Raw genomic sequence first — 21,292 nt, 5'->3', positions numbered from 1 at the left:
AACCGAACCGAACTTTTATTCTGTTCAATTCGGCAGAATTTTGTGTAGCCGAACAAACCGGAAAACCGATTAAACCGAACCGTTTAACCCGATTTAACCGATCTCCCAGGCCTACATAATGTAGTTAACTTACGCTTCTTTATCAACCTAATTATCTTGAACATGGCCAATAATAGAAACAAAATGATTAAACATATGACAAAAATAAAATTCATAAAAGAGAGAATTTAAAGTTTTGTCAATAATTGGTTCCACTCTAAATATTAACGATGTTTTTTTTTGTATGGTTACCAAACAATATTGTTTTGCATTTCTACCCTCTATTTGTATAATATTACCGTCGTGACCGGTCGTCTATATCTTTTACTTTAATCGCACTTTATTTCAAGGTCAGTTACAAATAGGAGATCACCAAACGTAACTAAATTTAAATTCCAATCATTTTTAAGAATAAAATAAAGTAGAAAAGAGTAATACAACTAGTTTGACCTTTGACCGTTCGATTTATTAAGACTCTGCTTTGAATTAAATTTCAACGGCGTGCTCTTTTTGCCGTTGGGAATCTCTCTCTCATCACCCAAACATTAAATAATTAGAAGAATTCTTTTAACCATCGGAATAATTTAATTAGCAATAATAAAACCAGTCCATGATCTAATTATTGATAATGACTCGTGGCTAAATCTAGTCCAATAAACCCTACTGTATAGGGGTTCAATTGTAATATTCACCTTTGTTTTGCTCCTTTTTGTACCATGCCCTACATTTTTAGCCAACTTGGCAATATTATGTGCATTTTTTTCACATTGGCATTATTATTTTCTGCCAGCCATTATTGCAATTTTTATTATGTAACTTAAATTAATTTATTTCACATAAAAACATCTTAAGTTTAACCGTTTTATGAACAGTATATAAAGAATAAATGCAAACGGTAAAAATCTGAAGTATATAAATTATAAACCGTTGGAACATATATACTTAGACAAAAAAAATATACAAGATTACTATAAACGAAAAAAATTTCTATAAATTTTTTATTTTTAGAAAATTTAAATGGAAGATTCTATAGTTGTTAAAAAGTTTGTAAATATATGAGATTATTAAATACTAAATAGTATTCGAATGTCCTTTGGTGTATGAATGTGGCGAACAGCAGCATAAAAGCTGGCAATTTTAATTTTACATTATAGTTTTTTTTTTTTAATATCAATTTTGTTTGTTTTTAAAGGAAAAGAAATGTTTAAATTGTTGGGAAATTAAAATATCTACAAATGGTGAGGGACAAATAGCGTCAGAGCCCATGAAAACGCACGTTGCAATTTAAGAAGAAGAAGCAATAACCAAAAAAAAAAAGTTGAAGAAGAAAAAAAAATGAAAATGAAAAAATTCGTTCTTCCCCAGTTTGACAGCTCGCTGCCACTCAACAGTAGGACCCATAGGTTTCATAATATTTACAAGTTTGACCCTAGTAGGGGTCTACTTCGTCCTCCACCTCTATAACCCTAGAGGTTCTCCGCGTTTTGGTCTCTCTCTCAGATTGTGGTCACGTGACTTGACACGTCACCTGCTTACCCTTCGCTGACGCAACGCCTCTCTCTTTGCCTTTCCAGTTTCCACCATTACAACGTTTTTTCTTTTTCTCATCTTATTTAATTTCGCATTTAAGTTTATGATTGATTGCATTTAATTTTAATCAAATTTTTATCCACGGTGTTGAATAGTTACAGATTTGAGCTACATTTATATTTAAACACCCGACTTGTATTGTCTGATGTATATAAAACTCAAGATAAGAATAACAAACAATTTACAAATGAATGAAAAACTTGACGGGCCTTATATTATATTTCCTCTTTTGGAACCACGATTTATAAGGCCCAGATATTTATTTATTAGGCCCAGATATAAAGCCCAACTAAGTTATCCCGTTCAAATTCTTACACGTCATCATCGTCTACGATAAAACTGCAAAAGGAGATGAGGTGAGTGAGGGGAGGGAGAGAGAATGACTCGAGCTCTGCTGCTGCAACCGTACAGAGCGACGGTGCGAGCAGCTTCATCTAGGGAAACGCAATACGACGGCGTTCCGGAGGTTAAGTTCTCGGATCCTAGCCGGAACTATCGGGTCTTGGTGTTGGGTGGAACGGGTCGGGTCGGTGGGTCTACTGCTACTGCTCTTTCTAAGCTATGTCCTGAGCTAAAAATCGTCGTCGGTGGACGCAACAGGTTTGTGAGAAATTTCTTATTCAATTTCCATGGAAATGTCGAAAAATTTGAAATTCATTGAATATGAATCATTCTCTGTGCGCAGAGAGAAAGGTGAAGCAATGGTGGCTAAGCTGGGAGAGAATTCTGAATTTTCTCAAGTAGATATCAATGATGCTAAGATGCTTGAGACAAGTTTAAGAGGTTTGTTTCACTTTCCCAAAGAGCTTATCATTGTCAATTGTCAAATATGTTTGAATTTCTATATGAATTTGGACAATTGTTAGGGACTAAATTGACATCTCTAATGAATTTATTATTTTGAGTACTCACCGTGAAATGTGTGAATCCAGACGTTGATCTTGTAGTCCATGCCGCTGGACCATTCCAACAAGCACCTCGATGCACTGTTCTTGAAGCTGCCATAAAGACCAAGGTGAGGATAAGGTAATAACAGTTTCTAATGTCACCAGTCTTCCACACACAAGCTCCTCGATGCATTGTTCTCGAGTCTTACAGAGATTTTTATGTGTTTATATCTGAAACAGACTGCATATCTCGATGTTTGTGATGACACAAGCTATGCTTTCCGTGCAAAATCTCTTGAAGCTGAGGCAATTGCTGCGAATATTCCGGCGTTAACAACAGCTGGAATATATCCAGGAGTTAGCAATGGTGTTCAAACCTGAATGCTAGTCCCTCTATCTTTTATGCTTGATATTGTTTGTTCCAATAGATTTAACAACATGTTTGTCTTTCTTATAGTGATGGCGGCTGAAATGGTCGCTGCAGCAAGAAGCGAAGATAAAGGAAAACCAGAGAAATTGAGGTAACGCAAAGAACGTTTGTTGATGTTTATTATCGTTAGTGAAACTGTTGTTTTATTATTGCAACATAATATGTTTATTGTAGCTGATCTTGCAATGTCATGTCAGGTTCTCCTATTACACAGCAGGCACTGGCGGTGCAGGTCCTACAATATTAGCAACGAGTTTTCTACTTCTTGGAGAGGAAGTTACTGCATATAAACAAGGTAAGTGTTATAGGACTTTAAACTCTTAAAGAAATCTAAACATATATATCAATCTTTCAGAAAATTTCTCAGCCTTGTATTGTGGGAATGATCAGGAGAGAAGGTAAAACTAAGACCCTACAGTGGAATGATAACCGTGGATTTCGGAAAAGGCATCCGGAAAAGAGATGTTTATCTTTTGTAAGTTACCCTTCCATATCAAAAGCTACATTGACATACTGAAAAGGATTTGCTTAGATCAGTGATTTTTTTCAGGAATTTGCCAGAGGTGAGATCAACTCATGAAGTTCTAGGAGTGCCAACTGTCGTTGCTCGATTCGGCACAGCTCCTTTCTTCTGGAACTGGGGAATGGAGATAATGACAAAACTCTTACCATCGGTATCATGCTCAGACCTTACCTGAATCAATGGTCCTGTGATCAGTTATATCTACCTGTAGTCATATTGCAATGCTTGTCTTGCACGCTGTAGGAGGTCCTTAGAGACAGAACCAAAGTCCAACAAATGGTAGAGCTTTTTGACCCTGTCGTTAGAGCCATGGATGGCTTTGCTGGAGAGCGTGTCTCAATGAGGGTAAGTGAAAAAACAGATAATTGCAAAATAATTTTGCAGTAGTTATTTCGGTGACTCATTGTTACTTATGTTAAACTCTTTGGGAAGGTTGATTTGGAGTGCTCGGATGGACGGACCACAGTTGGGTTATTTAGTCATAAAAAACTATCAGTGTGAGTCTCCTTAACATCCCCTATATACAACATTAATACATATATAAAGCTATGTATGAGAACCGATACATGTTGTGTTTACAGATCCGTTGGAGTTTCGACCGCAGCTTTTGTTGCAGCAATGCTTGAAGGAAGCACACAACCAGGGGTTTGGTTTCCAGAAGAGGTATTTCTCTCTAGATTCCCTAAGAGACCTTCATTTTTAAAAATATTTGATTTATGATGAAATATAATGTTTAAATTTTGTTCTACAGCCTCAAGGGATCGCAGTGGAAGCAAGGGAAGTTCTTCTCAAACGTGCATCACAAGGAACATTCAATTTCATACTGAACAAGTGAGCCATTTTTGTTCCTCTTATTGCAGATATCGATTCTTTATTTCCTCTATTTTAGTTTAATAATGTATTTGCTTTGGTTTCTTCTGATATATAGGCCACCCTGGATGGTTGAGACCGAGCCGAAGGAGGTGGTTTTAGGGATATACGTATGAGTTCGACTGAGGAAGAAGAAACATAGATGATCATCGATACTTTACTTTGTAAACCAATTTACTTCTGATATGTATACTCGAACAGATAAACATGTTCATCAGAAGATATACAACTTAAAAAAAAAAAAAAATCAAAAAACCACTTGGAGATGACACAATCGTTCGTTGAAGCAACCATATAAATCAATGAAGAATATAATTTACAGGTGACATGAAGAGTAAAGATCCAACAAGCTCTTTTCTTGTAGTATATGTTCAATAAAGTCCCAACATTTTTAGTTCCATCACATGACTCTGATCAAGCTCAGGAACATTCTTGCAGTCGCGGTCTTCCACTATATATTCCTGTTGTGAGTGACACGAAAACAGTGATGTATACCAGAAAAGTGATTACCGTAAATCAAGAACAGAAAAGCTGCAAGATATCAGACCTTTGTGAGTTCTTGTTTGGCGAGAACATGGTAATGCCGCTCGTTGATCTTTTGGCCACATATTATGGCGATGAAGAATCCATATAGCAGTCCTACCAAGACAATGGCCAAAACTGCAACAAAAAATAGACCATCATGTTCATTATACGCTCAAGTGGTTCAGCACAAAGATGATTCTGATTGACTCTAATCCTGGTGACTGGGCTAATGTCCATGAGCCTATAGAAAACAAAAATAGTTGTACCAGCCAATGTGTAGAACCCATAAGGATGTTCCTCATAACCAAACATTTCTCGTAGTTCTTCACCGTAGAACTTGTAAACTAGTAACCCCAAGAATGCTACAATCTGTTGATACGAGAAGCCTTTGTTCATTAGTATATAAATGCATTCACTAAGAGCATCAAATGTATCATCCAATCCGAATTCATACAAGGGATCTCCTGTTTCGGTGTTCAAATGCGATAAGAAACCAATAGTTTGGTCATAAACTGCTATGTGGCAATTATAGCTAAGGATTTGCATTCTCATGATTGAATTCTAGTATATAGTAACATTATAGAAGAAAGTCTATAAACACTAAACTCAATCATGAGAATGCAAATCCTTAGCTATATGACCAATTTTATAGCTAGGAAACAACGAATTTGGTCATAAAATGGGAGATTGGGAGTCAAGAAGCTAGTAACATCATAGAAGAAGAAAGTGTATTAAACACTAAAATCAAAAAAAGGAAACAAGTCATGTACCATCTGGACAGAAATGAAGATGAAGGCATGATCTCTAGCAACCAGCAGCTGAAATCTCAATCTCAACCACCATCTATCAGCAGGCACATTGGCTCGGAGTTTGAAAAAGGCTCTACACTCTGTACAATGCGAAAATGCAAAACCTTCCTGAAACATATATTGCATAGAAACAAAATACACTTCATAAGCTAAGTAAACCATTCATTCAAAAGAAGAAGAAACTTTCTGGAAACGGTGACGATAATATACCTTGGTGGAGCGCCAATTATCGAGACAAGATCTGTGAACGTGCTTTTGAGTACCTTTACAATTGCACGGAGCAATCAGATCTTCCCCTGCAATCAAAGAACAAACCAAGTCGTCTCATTGTATCCTCACTCAATTGAGTTAAGGAATTGCTTTTATTATACCTCCAACATCAAGGCAAATTCGACATTGTGGTTGATCTCCAGAAACAAGAAGTGTGGTTTCGTCATCATCAGTCTCAGCTATTTCTGAAACTTGTCCTTCCTCCACAACACGATCTCCTCTTTCCGCTGCTACGATTTCGTTTGAGGATGTTGATTCGTCGAATAAAATCTGTTCCTTTCTATCATCATCATCATCACTAGGCACTAATTGCATCTCTTAAACATACTAAAATTTCTGGAAATGAAAAAAAACTGAGAAACGCAAAAGAATTCAACACAGCATCAGAAAACTAGATCTAGGTTTCGCCGGGAGTTACCAAAAACATTAGAAAAAATCGATACTTACACGAATTCAACCAATTCTGGAGAATTTTCTTCCAAGGCAAGCCATTGCTTGCGAGTTAGAAGAAATTGGTAAACTATGACTGCGAATCAGAGTGAAGAGAATTTGATTTTGTTAGTCTCGATTCATCACTATGTGTTGAATACAGAGATGACGAAGATCTTTTGAGGGTTGAGAGAGAAGAAGCTAAGAAGATTGGGATCAATCAAAAACGATGGCGAAGAAAAGTCTCAAGGGTAAAATTGGAATTAGAAAAAACATGTGGAGAGCACGTGACACGTGGGATTTATCTGAGTTTCACAGTAGACCTGTGAAGTTCATCGTCTTCATCGTTAACTTCGCAGACTCTGTTGATTAGTCAACACAGATCAGAATCTGAGGCTTTGGCCGAGACGAGAGAAGCAGAAGAAGAAAATGGCGGAGACTGTACATTCTCCGATCGTTACTTACGCATCGATGTTATCGCTTCTCGCCTTCTGTCCACCTTTCGTCATTCTCCTGTAAGCTCATCAATTTCTGATTCGCAAGTCTTTATTCTAGTTCTCAGATCAGACTCGCACACTTTTCTGGCTCCTTAATTCATAGCGAGAAGTGCATAGCCGATATCTTTAAATCCTTTCCCATTAAGTAGGACTTGATAAGAGTCTTTAATTGAAAAAGCGATTCAATGATTCTTTCTCTGGCCAATGTGAGTTTCCAGATTTTTAGGAAACAAGGGTAGATTTAAAGCTACAAAATCATATTTAGTGAGTTTTAAGTAATGCTCACAAGTTTCATTTCTTTATGATGCAGATGGTACACAATGGTTCATCAGGATGGTTCTGTTACTCAGACCTTTGGCTTCTTTTGGGAGAATGGAGTTCAAGGACTTATCAACATATGGCCAAGACCCACTTTGATTGCTTGGAAAATTATATTTTGCTATGGAGCATTTGAAGCTATTCTTCAGCTGCTTCTGCCTGGTAAAAGAGTTGAGGGTCCAATATCTCCAGCCGGAAACCGACCAGTTTACAAGGTATGTTCATTTAGTCTTGTGTGGTGGAAGTTGATGCAGATGACAACTGTACGGTTCTTTTCTTGCAGGCCAATGGTCTGGCTGCTTACTTTGTGACACTAGCAACCTATCTTGGTCTTTGGTGGTAAGAAATGTTTCCGATGACTTTGGTTTGGTTTAAGTTATTGTTTACGTATCTTAAGCTTGGATTAAGTGTTGCACCTATGTGAGTTCATTTCTGTGCGTTATTCAGGTTTGGAATCTTCAACCCTGCAATTGTCTATGATCACTTGGGTGAAATATTTTCGGCACTAATATTCGGAAGCTTCATATTTTGTGTTTTGTTGTACATAAAAGTAAGTGTCTATTGCATGAATGGTGTGTTCTTTGTTTTCTTAGTCTCTATTTTTGTAGAATTTGACCTTTTGTGTTGCTAAAACTTATTTTTTTTTCTTGTACAGGGCCATGTTGCACCTTCATCAAGTGACTCTGGTTCATGTGGTAACCTAATAATTGACTTCTATTGGGTGAGTTATTTCTGCTGATCAGATTCTCATTCTTTTTGAAATTGCTTGTTGGGATTTATTTGAGGAACTCTGGTCTTACTAGCCATCTCCTCATAATATTTTTGCCTCTTTTCTCGACATTTGGAGGTCAAGTTTCACTAAAGTTTCCAATTTTAGTAGACCTGTAAACGGAAATGTTCTTAGCAGTATTTATCTTTTTATTGATTTAAGTACAAGAGAACTAGTTTGGTGTGAATGTCTGTCGGTGAAGGAAAAGAACAAAGTATCCAGTAGTTATTATAACAATATCAAGTTGAGATCTTCTCTCACCATGTACTCTTTTGCTCCAACTTATCATTAACACAATCCAATTTGTGGCAATCTTTTTCTCACTGTGTTTTTCGCGTCGTGCTTTGCAGGGCATGGAGTTGTACCCTCGAATTGGTAAGAGCTTTGACATCAAGGTGTTTACTAATTGCAGATTCGGAATGATGTCTTGGGCAGTTCTTGCAGTCACGTACTGCATAAAACAGGTATTTTCTGGATAATTCTTATGTAAATACTACACTCTGACGACATAGTCTGGTGGTTTCTTTAAGTCCTTATTTCATTAGAGAGCTTCACCTCTTTCTGATTTGTGATTCCTGTACTTTCTTTAACCAGTATGAAATAAATGGCAAAGTATCTGATTCAATGCTGGTGAACACCATCCTGATGCTGGTGTATGTCACAAAATTCTTCTGGTGGGAAGCTGGTTATTGGAACACCATGGACATTGCACATGACCGAGGTATGCTTCTGGTACATATATAAAATTTATATCATCACATCCTCATATAGGGTACAAGGAAAGAAAGCCAGTAGTAATAACAAAAGTTTCTCTACTGTTTGGCTATAATTTCCTTGCCAGTTCTGTTTATATGGCTAAGGCAGCAGCATATTATTCAGATTATTGTTACTGGCTTTAACACATGAACTTAAGCTTACTTTTCAATGCTTTATAATTTATGATTCTTCAGCTGGATTCTATATATGCTGGGGTTGTCTAGTGTGGGTGCCTTCTGTCTACACTTCTCCAGGCATGTACCTTGTGAACCACCCCGTCGAACTCGGAACTCAGGTGCATAATTTTGAATTTGTCTAGAAGAGAGAAATCGTCTTTGTGTGTTAATCCAATGAGAAACTTTTAGGATACCACTTTTTTATACGAAAAAAAACAAGTAAGGTTGAGCTAAATGTGAAAATCCCAATTTCTAGGAATTGCACTTAACTCTTGTTATTGAATTACTTGGTATCTTCCATTACAAAACAGACGGGAGAGAGTAAAGTGTAGATTGTTGATCAAATGCTCGTTGCATATTATGCTCATGATTGTAGTTGCCAGATATCAGTTTTTCTAGTAGTAGAAGAAAGCTGTTCATGAAAACACCACTGATGCTACGATCATCGGGACATATATGCCTATCTCCGTACCTAAGACTTCACTATATCCGTCTTTGGTTGCAGTTGGCAATATACATTCTCGTTGCAGGAATTCTGTGCATTTACATAAACTATGACTGTGATAGACAAAGGCAAGAGTTCAGGAGGACAAACGGGAAATGTTTGGTTTGGGGAAGGGCCCCGTCAAAGGTGTGATCATAATAAGCCCCAACTAGCTTAGTGAACTTAGCTATATTCCTTTTCAGACCTAAACATTTTGATGTGTATGAATCTCTCTTGGTCTCTCGGTTTGTTGCAGATTGTGGCGTCGTATACTACAACATCTGGTGAAACTAAAACTAGTCTTCTCTTAACGTCTGGATGGTGAGACTATTCTACATTATACAGTTACAACCATAAAAGTAGACGTTGTTCATCATCAATGGCTTTGAATGTGCAGGTGGGGATTGGCTCGTCATTTCCATTATGTTCCTGAGATCTTAAGTGCTTTCTTCTGGACCGTACCGGCTCTCTTCGATAACGTAAAATACTATCCATCTATTTGCTATATTCGAAGCTCTTCTTGCAAGTTAAACGCACTTAACATATAAATCATCTTTGTTTAAACCAGTTCTTGGCATACTTCTACGTCATATTTCTCACCCTTCTTCTCTTTGATCGAGCCAAGAGAGACGATGACCGATGCCGATCAAAGTAAGCACCAAATCTAAATGATTTATTTTACACATCCTCTTTGATCTTACTCTGATTTGCTGACAATATTCGGGTTTTGTTTTGGTAAAAAGGTATGGGAAATATTGGAAGCTGTATTGTGAGAAAGTCAAATACAGGATCATTCCGGGAATTTATTGATTGTAACGAAGTCTGTTGTTCTCATTTTCTACTTATTACGTTAATTCGAACGTTGGAATCATCAAAAGACCGTGCCAAAACAAAAATGCAAATTGATGCGATAGACATTCTTTTGCTGATTTGTATGCTATAGGTTTTCAAATCTCTAGCTACACTTATGTATTTCCCTAGATTATCAAAGTTAGCCTGCCGTTTTCTAATTTTATTATTTGATATTTTGATTATACTGCTTCTTAATGCATCAAATAAGTTGATTCATCCATCTAATATTTTAACTACATCAAATGAAGTCTTTTATAAGTACAGGCACTAATTGAACTTGAACCCTATAAAATACATGAATAATCACAAAGAATTGATAGTGTTCTTTCAGTTTTTCAATCACAAAGAACTCACCGACATTATCAAGTTGACTTCACTTTTAGACTTAATTGGTGTTCTGGAGGATCCACAAAACTACTATTACACAGTTTTCACAAAATTGTGATTCTTTATTTTTTATTTTCTTTGGTCAAACTAACATTTCATTCAACTTTAAACGAGAGTTGCCTCCACGTGGAGAGTATACACAAAAAGCTACGAGGACAAATGCTCAAACAAAAAGACATAAGAAGGGGAGCTCAGAAGCTCAACCCGAGTAGCAGCATCCAAAGTTGCTAAAACAGAACCATCATTTACTTCTGAGGCGGTCTTCGTACCAAGCTCCTTCAGCAAAATTGTGATTCTATGTTTGGATATCATGAGATCTAACTACAAAGTTTTTAATAACAAAAACTTACCATTCTCTAATTTGTAGTCAAAGCTAAACAAATTTCATACTAAAACAATTTTACTGTGTTGTTATGGATGCATATTTTTCTCACTTTATAGTACTATTTTACTATTGATAAGATGAAAAAAAAGTTGAGGTACAATAGTAGTAAAATAGCATCATTCTTTTTCTGTAGAATCTCTCTGGTCAATGGTCTTTTTAGTTTAAAAACTGAATAATGTTCTCTCTCACACAGTAAAAAACAAAGAGAGAGAGAAAGAAGAGAAGAAGACAAAAATGTAGGCATTAAAAAGAAGAAAAAGACAAAGAGAAAAGTAATGAAAAGACAATGAACATTTAAAGAAGACAGACAAATCCCACACCCAAGCCTCAGCCTCATCTCTTTTATTGTTATTTGTTTTTCTAACAAAACAACAAAAACAAAAGAGATGGTTTTTGGGTTTTGTTTTGTCTTTGTTAGGGCGTGTTTGGACGTTTCCTTCTTCTCAGAATCAATATTTTACCAAAACAGCTTTCTTTTTTTCTCTTTAACAATTTTTTTGATGTAGAAATATATAGTCATGATTCCAAATCCACCTCATGCCATGACAAAAACCCATAAAAGTGGAGGTTCCAATCTCGAATACAGACATATATGTTGTATTCGTGTATGTATCTATTATAAGATAATTCCAATTTGTATAATGCCAAATGGGTTCATTGAACTTCTTCTTCCTTCATAATTAAGTGTTGCTTTTTCTTCTTAGTTCCTCTAAATCAAGAAAATTCTAGGTGAAACTTCTCTTATCTTGACTTTATATAAAATAATAACTATAAAAATAATCAATAAGACTAATTCCTACAAGTCTTACAAATTTAAAAGAAAATGAAAATGCAACATTAGCTAATACACATAATAGTATAAGATTGATGGATGTATTCTTATTCAGTTTTATTTATAAATGCAACATAAGCTAATACACTCTCATTCAGTTTTATTTATTAATGTTACACCACTTTAAGAGCACTCAAAATCAAAATACGTATTCTTATATGATATTCATTCATGTAGTACTAGTACACATAATAGTATAAGATAGATGGATGGGATTGGAAAATTTGACAACCTTTTGTTTAATAATTCCTTAAAACCAAGGAAAGAAGAAAGAGGAAACGAAAAAAACAAAAAGGAAGAAGACAAAACCGACTATCACGCATTGTCTGGTACGTAGAGCCAAAAGGAACAATGCCTCTGTTTTAGTGTTTTCTTTCTTAAAGTTTTTTCCCAAAACACAAACAACATTTCACACACACGCTATTACTCACAAGATAACCACCAGAGACGTGGATAGAGAGATAAAGATTGAGAGAACCCTCTCACTCCCAAAAAAAAAGCTTTAGACATTTTCTCTAAATCCATGTAAGTTTTTTTCTTTGGTTATTGTTGTTTGTTATCTTCTTTGATCATTTGCTATTATTTTGTTTTGTTTCTTTCTTAGTTTATCAAATTAGGAAAGTTTTAATTCAGCTCTCTGTTTGTGTTTCTTCGTCTATATCTATTTCAAATAGTTTAACTAGATTCAAAGGTTTTTAAAATTCAGTACTTTCTCTGCAAACCCTAGTTCCTCTGTTCTTTAACCCCCTTTTTTGTTAAACTGCAGATTCTCTGCATCTTTCAAGAAATTCCGAATCGTGGGTTTGGTTCTTCTCGTTACGAGTCTCTCAAAGTTTAAATCTTTCTTTACAAAAAAGGTTACTTTTGGTTCTGAGTAAATCAAAATCAAGCTTTTGGCCTTCAATGGTGGCTATGTTTCAAGAAGATAATGGAACATCTTCTGTAGCTTCATCACCACTTCAAGTCTTCTCAACTATGTCACTCAACAGACCGACTCTCCTCGCTTCTTCATCTCCGTTTCATTGTCTCAAAGATCTCAAACCAGAGGAGCGTGGTCTCTACTTAATCCACCTCTTGCTAACTTGTGCCAACCACGTGGCTTCAGGTAGCCTCCAAAACGCTAACGCAGCGCTCGAGCAGCTCTCTCACCTCGCTTCTCCTGACGGCGACACGATGCAGCGAATCGCTGCTTACTTCACCGAAGCGCTTGCTAACAGAATCCTTAAGTCCTGGCCTGGTCTTTACAAGGCTCTTAACGCAACTCAGACAAGAACTAACAATGTCTCTGAGGAGATTCATGTTAGAAGACTCTTCTTTGAGATGTTCCCGATACTCAAAGTCTCTTACTTGCTCACTAATCGAGCTATACTCGAGGCTATGGAAGGAGAGAAGATGGTTCATGTGATTGATCTCGATGCTTCTGAGCCAGCTCAATGGCTTGCTTTGCTTCAAGCTTTTAACTCTAGGCCTGAAGGTCCACCTCATTTGAGAATCACTGGTGTTCATCACCAGAAGGAAGTGCTTGAACAAATGGCTCATAGACTCATTGAGGAAGCAGAGAAACTCGATATCCCGTTTCAGTTTAATCCCGTTGTGAGTAGGTTAGACTGTTTAAATGTAGAACAGTTGCGGGTTAAAACAGGAGAGGCCTTAGCCGTTAGCTCGGTTCTTCAATTGCATACCTTCTTGGCCTCTGATGATGATCTCATGAGAAAGAACTGCGCTTTACGGTTTCAGAACAACCCTAGTGGAGTTGACTTGCAGAGAGTTCTAATGATGAGCCATGGCTCTGCAGCTGAGGCACGTGAGAATGATATGAGTAACAACAATGGGTATAGCCCTAGCGGTGACTCGGCCTCATCTTTGCCTTTACCAAGTTCAGGAAGGACTGATAGCTTCCTCAATGCTATTTGGGGTTTGTCTCCAAAGGTCATGGTGGTCACTGAGCAAGACTCAGACCACAACGGCTCCACACTAATGGAGAGGCTATTAGAATCACTTTACACCTACGCAGCATTGTTTGATTGCTTGGAAACAAAAGTTCCAAGAACGTCTCAAGATAGGATCAAAGTGGAGAAGATGCTCTTCGGGGAGGAGATCAAGAACATCATATCCTGCGAGGGATTTGAGAGAAGAGAAAGACACGAGAAGCTTGAGAAATGGAGCCAGAGGATCGATTTGGCTGGTTTTGGGAATGTTCCTCTTAGCTATTATGCGATGTTGCAGGCTAGGAGATTGCTTCAAGGGTGCGGTTTTGATGGGTATAGAATCAAGGAAGAGAGCGGGTGCGCAGTAATTTGCTGGCAAGATCGACCTCTATACTCGGTATCAGCTTGGAGATGCAGGAAGTGAATGATATATTACAGTTTGTCTTCTATTTTGGTTATGAGCAGAGTCCCTTTCTTTTTTGTATACATGGGGACACAATCTTAGTTGTTTTGTGATGGTGACTTTCTGTCTCTTTATGCTATTTTGGCTTAAATGCTTCTACTGCCTCTGCATGTAAAGCCTTTGTGTGTTGGTTCAATTTGGTCTGGTGTGGGTGTAATACCAAACCAAATCCAATTTGAGCTGAAGATAACTAATTTGATGATCGGTTCAAGTTCAGAACTCCAAATTCTTTCAGAGACCAGCCAAACTTTGCCTATCTTTAAGCAGGTGATCTTGTCATTTGTGTATTGTAAATAACTTAAACTCGGTATATATATTTAGGTTACTAAAGGACATGTTCACTATCCAAAGAGTATACGACTTATCTGCTGTCCAAATACTTTGTAACCTAAAGTTCACGTGCTTCATTTACATTGAATCTAGTTTAACCTAATCTTCTTGCTTCATTTATATTTGAATTTTGTTTAAGCAATCTAGTCTTTATCTTGTCTTAGCAAATTCACAGAGTGTTTCTCATGCAAAAGTGTTGCATGATCAAAACACCTTGATAATAAGATTGAAAGAGTAATGTGATCCCAAAAGGAAAGAAGATCTCGGATGAACTGATTCAGAAAAAGTATATACTCTGATGTTATATATACTATGAGACAACAGCTAAGTTATTTACATATTTCCTCATTTCAAATCTGTGAACCTGAAGAACACAAGAATGCAGCTCATGATCAAAATTCTGAAAGAAGCGAAACTTCGCCAACCCAAGATTTAAGAACAGCTACACCATGAATAGATATTTGAGATCATCAACTGTTAATCGAGTTGCAGAGCTTCCACCATGATCTTCACCAAAGGCAGACGCAACCATTTTTCTTTTCTCTTCCTATAATAATAACCAAAAATCACACAACCACAAATGAGAGAAACTGAGGGGGGAAACAAGTATCAGCTATAAGGGATCTTTACCTGGAGAGCCAAAATTCTATCCTCCACAGTATTTTTTATCGTAATACGAGTTACAGTAACAGGTCGAGTTTGTCCAATACGATGTGCTCGATCAATAGCCTGATCTTCAGTAGTTGGATTCCACCATAGATCAAGAAGAATGACATGACATGCAGCAATCATATTCAGCCCAAGATTTCCAGCTTTTAAAGACATTATCATCACTTTTACCTGTTTAAGACAAAAAAACAAAAAAAGGAGGGAACACATACACCACCACTAAGAAAATTGTTTAGGAAAAAATGATTTCAGATATGCATACGACTTACATCTGGATCGTTGCTGAATTCTTTCACAGCTCTGTCTCTGGCAATTAGACTCATTGTACCATCTAATCTTCTGAATTCTATACTATTTTCAATTAGAGATAGCTCCACCAAGTCAAGCATACCAGTCCACTGAGAAAATATAATCGTTTTTATTGGTCCTCCATTAGAAGGAGTTGACTTCAGACTCGTTTTCTCGACAATGGTGACATCATCATCATCATCATCATCATCATCATTCGGCTGCTGCGAGGAAGAAGCCATTTGACCATTCTGTGTTGAGTTTGAAGTGCCTTGGTTAGAAAGCGACTGCAGAATATCTAAGACAGCTTTGATCTTTGATGAACTAAACTCGCCATTCTGAAAAACTGATTTATCATGACTATTATCCTCTGAGGAACTACAACCCAAATCATCAGCAACGCAACTTCTAAGCGTGGATTTAGAGAAAACAACATCATGCGCAAGCTGTTCTCTGCATCTAGGCGCAGGGCACGTGTCCTCATCCCCTGTGATATAATCTGATACACACTGATAGCAGAATATATGGCCACACAAAGTAACAACAGGGTCTTCTGGTGGATCCTGCAAAGAGAAAATAAAACGGAATTTATGGGTAAAGAAAATCAGAACAAGCAGCTAGGGACTTAGATTATGGCGAACCTGAAGATACGCTACTTATATTTGCTAAATTATTATGCACTTACATGGCAGACACAACAGATGGGAGACGATTCTAAGCGACTGAGCAGGCTAACTAGATCCTCTTTAGGGAGTTTTTTAACAGCTTCTTCTGATACTTTTCCAACAGAATCTGAGTTATATCTTTTAACAAGTTGGGGGTGGTCACAAGCTTGGCGTAGTCGCAAAAGCATGAGAAGAATGTTTGCATAGTTTTGATTCAAAGTTCCTGCAGCAGCATATGCCTGCAGAGAAAAAAATATCATCTCACATACTTGACAGGAAATCAGGAATCACTGCAAAACATTTTTTTCAACGAAAATGCCTCCATAACCTATGTTTATACCATATCAAGTTGCTAGTTACTACGTAAGTATCATATTTTTCAAAAACGTGCAGATCACAGCTATAAACCAAGGATAAACTGATAGTTTGGAGGAGCACAGAAAGAGCACCTTGAACTGAGAACGGGAATCGGATTCAAGCTTCACGTAGAAAGACCGCTCCTCTACCGAAAAGTCCACCTGGCTCAAATTAATTGTCTTTGGTGGTAGATTAATTATAGGCTGGCCATCAAGCAATGTTCCTAGATCGCAGATCAGAAGAAGAGTATCAACTTATCAGAAACCCTCAAAAACAACACAGTTACTTGAGGGATAAGAGGAGTAACATGAAAAATATATCATCTAAAAGCAGAAGATCAGAGTAAAATGAAATGGAAAAATGCACAAACCGAAGAATAGTATTGGACTTAACTTTAGGACTATCATTAGGTAATGGCTCAGGTAAGATCACAGCTAATCTCATTATAAAGTATCTAAGATATAAGCAGATATAATAAGAAAATGCATGACATATGATATACCACTTTTGTCAAGTCCTGTCCCTCACCAATCCAACCACTAAAAGGAATAGTGAGATAGTTAAAATACCTTTCGTACGGCGTAGCATTATAGCCCTTAGAACAGCCTGAAGCTTCTTGTACCCTTGAAGGGAATTTCTGGAAATTGGACCCTTAATTTGGTGGCAGAATGACTTGTACACAGCATATGGATCATATTTTAGAAACCTGAAATAGCTGTATAAATCATCTATTGTATTTTGTATTGGTGTTCCAGACAAACACCACCTCCTTTTGGCTCGAAGACCGCAACATGCTCTTGCCACCTGGGTTCTATGATTCTTAATTGTTTGAGCTTCATCTAGTACAACTCTGAACCACCCAACTTTTGCTAGAGTACCAGAGTCAGGGTCAGATGAATCGCCAGCATTATTGTTACCTTTTTTCTTCTTACTCTTCTTAGTAGTACCCACTACATTTTTCCGTTTCTTATTGATGGAGAAGCCAGAAGCGAGACCATATTTTTCAGAATTTTTTTCATCATTCTCATCGTCATCAACCAGGGGTTGCTTTGGAACTTCATTTGAAACAATGGCGTAAGTTGTCATAACCACATCATATTTTGCTAGTTCAATAGGATCTTTGGTCCTGTTACCGCCGTGGTATATTAAAACAGAAAGTTTGGCTTCATCAGTAACCTTCTCATCAAGTTCTCTTGCCCACTGCCGCACAACACTTGCTGGACAAACAATTAAAGTACCAGCAGCTGGTCTCTTTCTGTTGAATTTGCGTGTTGAAGTACTCGCTTCTTCTCCCTTGGCTTTCTTTATGCCTGAATCACCATTCACACCACTACCATTTGAAGCCTTAGACTCTGGTTTCTCAAATGCATTTTCTGACTCATCATCAGCATCCAGATCCAATGCTTCAGCCTCTTGATTGCCTGAATTCTTGGACTTTAATTTTGCCTCGTGCATTTGCTTTAGGATAAGCGCAATAGTCGAGACTGTCTTACCAAGGCCCTGTGCAGTAGACCAAATGGAATTTGAGGGAAACCTAGTAAGATCATAGATAGTTAAGCGGAAAATAACTACGATTAAAAGTAACCTGATCATCAGCTAATATCCCTCCCATACAGTGCAAACTATTAGTTTCCTTCTGAAACATCCATGCCAATGCAATTTTCTGAGAAACAACAGTGTTAAGTACACAAGACCATTCTGACAGATACTGAAAGATGATGTAAACCTGAATACCTGATGCTTCATAAGGGGAACCGAAAGAAGACCAGCAGGTAAATCGACCTCGGACTTGGGTTGATTCAGTTCCTGCAGAAAACATGTACTTAATTATCAGAAGTTTAAGCACTTATCACACCAATTCATATTGTGGGCAAAAGTCTTTATTTTTAAATCACACCATTTCATACCAGGGGAATTATGCAAAAACACCAAACTCTTCAAATGGAAATCATAACCTTGATGCAACAGTGCGAAATAAGAGACGAATGCAACAATAGTGAATGTTCCTATTCCTTCTCGTTTGTCAAAAAGGAAGAACAACAATGCTTCCATACACATGGTCTAAAACAGAGAAATTCAGCATGTTACCCGGTCTCAAGCATCATTGAGAAATTGAGACATCCGAACCTTTAAAAACCTATTACTCATTTCTGACATAAAACAAACAGGAAGAAACGAGCCTATTCCAATCATTCAATGGCCAAGTTCAACAACCCCACAGCTGGCGAAAAAGAGAAGTGCATTGCACAAAAGAAAAACTAAGATGAGAATCGCAAAAGTCAAAAGTTGGGATAAGGATGAACACCTGTAGTGCAGCCTGATAGATCAGCCTCTCGTCATTTTCCGAATTCCTTTCTTCGCCTATGCCATTCCTATGCATTGGATCACTTAATCCATTAAAATGTGAAGGAGACGCAGATGTTCCGTGCGCCACAGATGGAGGTAGGATCCGAGTGCCGTTAGTCACACGCCCCATGCCTAGATCATCATGTGCTCCACCACGAAAGTGACTCGCATTCCCGTTACTTGTACCAATATCAGGTCTAGGAGGAAAAGGAGGTCGACTAAAGGTTGGTGGATGTGTCCTTTTAAAAGCTTGTTGAGATGAAAATTTCTCATAATCACCAACAGAGATATTGGGAATTCTGGAAGTTACGATACTCCCATTTCCCGGAATATGTGTATGGTGTTCTGCCCGAGGCAGTGGCTTGGATTCAAAACCATTACGTGAGTCGAGATTTGTAAGTCCTGTTTTAGTGTGGCCATTTGCACCGGAAGAACTCCCACTAAGAAAGTGCGGTCTCAGCGTAGAGAGATCTCTTCTATGAGATCCTGCACCAAGATCAACAACTCCATAAAGCTAACCTCACAGCAAAACAAATAAAACAATTGATAGGTCAGAAATGCAACCTTCAGCTATCCGTGGGGGATGTTGAGGCCTGGTTCTAGTTTCTTGTATCTCGACATCACTATCAGAACTGATATCAATAGCGGAATCCATCGCAAGACCTCCTTTAAGAGAATCAAGCGGTCAAGTTTCTAATCAGCCTGAAATACGCAAGAAAGGAATGTTAATCATCTAAAACGCAAAACTTTACAAAGCGCTCTGTTATTGCGAGAAAGGCAAATCCGAAACTAAGATTACCAAAAGAGTAGGATCAAACAAAGTAAAGCTACATACTTTATGAAGAGAATCACTTGCTTATTGTAAAGTAATGCTAAATCGATATAAACAATCATAATCACCAAAAGAATGTTTCAAGTGGGCGGTGGCTTTGGAAACTTTGTAATGTTTGAAAAAATTAGCATCAATCTCTAGAGGACGATCACCGAAACTCTTCAGCTTGAACAAAAAAAAAACTCCAATTGAAGATTATTCAGAAACCCAAATAAGCAATTAGGACAGAACAAAACAGAACAACGTCATGCAATGGCGGGACAACATAATCAAAAACCAAACTTTCGATGTAAGAAACCCTAAGGGCACGACGAAATAAGGAAAATTGGGGAGAATCAGTGAGTACCGGGGAAAGAAGTAAGAAGCAAAATTGAGAAAAGAGAGAGTGTGAAGCCAATTGTTGTTCTTCATAGGAAGGGTTTTTTCCTCAGTTGACCCAAAGGAAGAATCAGAGACGCAACGGCGGCGTTTTGATCGGAGAGAAAAATGAAAAAAGAAATATAGATACGCTCTCATCGGTTTTTTAAAAAACGAGGAAAAATCTCAACAAATAAATTAAATTAATAGTAGGAACAAAAAAACAGAACCAGGCCCAAACCTCTCGGCCCATATTATTTCAACTTCACATATATATATATATATATATATTAAGGATGATTGTTGACCAAAAAAAAGAAAAAAATCATTGAGAACATAATTAAACAAATTAGACTGTGAATTCTCACTCCATAAAATGGGTATGAAATCAAAAAAAAAAATTGTTATAAAATTTACTAGTACTGTTTCTTATTGGTTTTGAATGTAATATATCACTAAAAATTTCTTATATAAAAGTAAATTATAATTTCAAAAATACTAATTGACATAAAAAAAATTGAGCTTCCGAGATATCATTTACATTAATCAAGGTGGACACTACTAATATTTCCTGGAATTTTAAGATACATGGATCTTGAATCCACATCCACCATATATGAGAAACGACATATCCAGATCCAAATCCGTTAATATCGGATTCAAATCCACCATAAATAACTCACAATTAAAATAATAGTATAAAACAAATAAAAAGTTTGTATCCAAATTAATCATAAAACAAATTTAATTATCAACTATTTTTCAAATGGATTAAATTTAAAATATTGCACAACAAATTTAAAATATTTTTTTTGGTGATTTTTTGAGCAATTTATATAAAATAAGGATATCCTAATTTTTAAATCAAAATATCTAAATCCAAAGATTTTGGATAACCTATTTTTAGATCGAATTTCAGAATGAATCTTGGATCCCGAATATTTTGTCTAGCAAAAATTCAGAACCCATTAGAAACAAAAAAAAGCCATTGAAAGAATTCAACAAAATGAGATTTTACCTTTTGGACTAAAGCACCGATACTTAGTCTCAAGATTTTACTAAGATTTTTCTCGTAGCCTTCTAGTATTGGGATTGTTTCAAAAGTAGGACAACAGAAAAATATGTGGTGGTATTAGTAGATTTGTTGTTATCTTTAGAATTTAGAAAGACGTATATTTATATAGGGATACAATATAGTTCGAGTTTTAGTTATTGGAAACTTTATTCCC

General features: G+C 36.9%; 5 protein-coding genes, 1 long non-coding RNA gene and 1 other non-coding gene across 15 annotated transcripts; 5 read left to right on the top strand and 2 right to left on the bottom strand.

Annotated features, from left to right (window-relative positions):
* Positions 1–1,853: 1,853 nt before the first annotated feature.
* Positions 1,854–4,572, top strand: AT1G50450 (Saccharopine dehydrogenase). Its single transcript, NM_103928.4, has 13 exons — positions 1,854–2,229; positions 2,315–2,412; positions 2,562–2,644; positions 2,757–2,883; positions 2,974–3,037; positions 3,144–3,241; positions 3,337–3,421; positions 3,497–3,620; positions 3,713–3,814; positions 3,902–3,966; positions 4,051–4,132; positions 4,221–4,300; positions 4,398–4,572. The coding sequence occupies exons 1-13, from the start codon at positions 2,009–2,011 to the stop codon at positions 4,453–4,455; spliced, it is 1,287 nt and encodes a 428-aa protein (NP_564570.1). The 5' UTR covers positions 1,854–2,008; the 3' UTR covers positions 4,456–4,572.
* On the bottom strand, positions 4,450–6,588 carry AT1G50440 (RING/FYVE/PHD zinc finger superfamily protein; the record flags this gene model as incomplete). Of its 5 annotated transcripts, none has more annotated exons than NM_103927.3 (7): positions 6,391–6,588; positions 6,045–6,296; positions 5,884–5,969; positions 5,635–5,781; positions 5,131–5,233; positions 4,887–4,999; positions 4,450–4,800 (listed from the first exon to the last, which is right to left on the bottom strand). In NM_103927.3, the coding sequence occupies exons 2-7, from the start codon at positions 6,256–6,258 to the stop codon at positions 4,711–4,713; spliced, it is 753 nt and encodes a 250-aa protein (NP_564569.1). In that variant the 5' UTR covers positions 6,259–6,296; positions 6,391–6,588. The 5 variants fall into 5 exon arrangements, with proteins under 5 accessions (NP_564569.1, NP_849790.1, NP_001117462.1 ...); NM_001123990.1 differs by having other exon boundaries at positions 4,494–4,800; positions 6,393–6,549; NM_179459.2 differs by having other exon boundaries at positions 6,045–6,577.
* AT1G07637 lies at positions 5,211–5,458 on the top strand. The gene has a single exon (NR_139283.1). It is a non-coding gene; the product is annotated as an other RNA (long non-coding RNA).
* Positions 5,391–5,502, top strand: MIR5663. Its single transcript, NR_139282.1, has one exon. It is a non-coding gene; the product is annotated as a microRNA ath-MIR5663 precursor (primary transcript).
* A 116-nt stretch (positions 6,589–6,704) lies between the features above and the next one.
* Positions 6,705–10,425, top strand: DWF5 (Ergosterol biosynthesis ERG4/ERG24 family). 2 transcript variants are annotated; one of them, NM_103926.5, is made up of 13 exons: positions 6,705–6,887; positions 7,180–7,402; positions 7,471–7,526; positions 7,635–7,737; positions 7,843–7,908; positions 8,307–8,420; positions 8,551–8,677; positions 8,907–9,007; positions 9,394–9,519; positions 9,629–9,693; positions 9,770–9,851; positions 9,941–10,023; positions 10,116–10,425. In NM_103926.5, exons 1-13 carry the CDS (start codon positions 6,802–6,804, stop codon positions 10,180–10,182), a joined length of 1,299 nt encoding a protein of 432 aa, NP_175460.1. In that variant the 5' UTR covers positions 6,705–6,801; the 3' UTR covers positions 10,183–10,425. The 2 variants fall into 2 exon arrangements, with proteins under 2 accessions (NP_175460.1, NP_001077693.1); NM_001084224.1 differs by having other exon boundaries at positions 6,707–6,887; positions 7,471–7,523.
* A 1,631-nt stretch (positions 10,426–12,056) lies between these two features.
* On the top strand, positions 12,057–14,663 carry SCL3 (scarecrow-like 3). Its single transcript, NM_103925.6, has 2 exons — positions 12,057–12,353; positions 12,595–14,663. Exon 2 carries the CDS (start codon positions 12,732–12,734, stop codon positions 14,178–14,180), a length of 1,449 nt encoding a protein of 482 aa, NP_175459.1. The 5' UTR covers positions 12,057–12,353; positions 12,595–12,731; the 3' UTR covers positions 14,181–14,663.
* Positions 14,664–14,704: 41 nt separating this feature from the next.
* Positions 14,705–20,225, bottom strand: AT1G50410 (SNF2 domain-containing protein / helicase domain-containing protein / zinc finger protein-like protein). Of its 4 annotated transcripts, none has more exons than NM_001333434.1 (11): positions 19,775–20,221; positions 19,439–19,576; positions 18,834–19,360; positions 18,263–18,334; positions 18,114–18,191; positions 17,098–18,028; positions 16,621–16,751; positions 16,192–16,410; positions 15,488–16,069; positions 15,180–15,389; positions 14,705–15,096 (listed from the first exon to the last, which is right to left on the bottom strand). In NM_001333434.1, the coding sequence occupies exons 2-11, from the start codon at positions 19,527–19,529 to the stop codon at positions 14,992–14,994; spliced, it is 2,946 nt and encodes a 981-aa protein (NP_001323326.1). In that variant the 5' UTR covers positions 19,530–19,576; positions 19,775–20,221; the 3' UTR covers positions 14,705–14,991. The 4 variants fall into 4 exon arrangements, with proteins under 4 accessions (NP_001323326.1, NP_564568.1, NP_001323324.1 ...); NM_103924.2 differs by having other exon boundaries at positions 20,053–20,221; NM_001333433.1 differs by having other exon boundaries at positions 14,718–15,096; positions 19,439–19,871; positions 20,053–20,225.
* Positions 20,226–21,292: the final 1,067 nt, after the last annotated feature.

This window comes from Arabidopsis thaliana (assembly GCF_000001735.4).
Source record: "Arabidopsis thaliana chromosome 1 sequence".
Classification (NCBI taxonomy): Eukaryota; Viridiplantae; Streptophyta; class Magnoliopsida; order Brassicales; family Brassicaceae; genus Arabidopsis; species Arabidopsis thaliana.
This window is presented reverse-complemented; position numbering and strand designations above follow the sequence as displayed.

Bases quoted from the DNA above. Each gene is read 5' to 3' on its own strand.
- AT1G50450 (NM_103928.4), top strand. From the start codon at position 2,009: ATGACTCGAGCTCTGCTGCTGCAACCGTACAGAGCGACGGTGCGAGCA. The intron at 2,645-2,756 runs GTGAGGATAAGG...TATCTGAAACAG, and splicing joins AAGCTGCCATAAAGACCAAG to ACTGCATATCTCGATGTTTG. The intron at 3,815-3,901 runs GTAAGTGAAAAA...CTCTTTGGGAAG, and splicing joins GAGAGCGTGTCTCAATGAGG to GTTGATTTGGAGTGCTCGGA.
- DWF5 (NM_103926.5), top strand. From the start codon at position 6,802: ATGGCGGAGACTGTACATTCTCCGATCGTTACTTACGCATCGATGTTA. The intron at 8,678-8,906 runs GTATGCTTCTGG...ATGATTCTTCAG, and splicing joins GGACATTGCACATGACCGAG to CTGGATTCTATATATGCTGG. The intron at 9,694-9,769 runs GTGAGACTATTC...TTGAATGTGCAG, and splicing joins CTTCTCTTAACGTCTGGATG to GTGGGGATTGGCTCGTCATT.
- SCL3 (NM_103925.6), top strand. From the start codon at position 12,732: ATGGTGGCTATGTTTCAAGAAGATAATGGAACATCTTCTGTAGCTTCA.
- AT1G50410 (NM_001333433.1), bottom strand. From the start codon at position 19,529: ATGGATTCCGCTATTGATATCAGTTCTGATAGTGATGTCGAGATACAA. The intron at 16,070-16,191 runs GTAAGTGCATAA...TTCTCTTTGCAG, and splicing joins CCATCTGTTGTGTCTGCCAT to GATCCACCAGAAGACCCTGT. The intron at 15,097-15,179 runs GTAAAGATCCCT...TTATTATTATAG, and splicing joins ATAGAATTTTGGCTCTCCAG to GAAGAGAAAAGAAAAATGGT.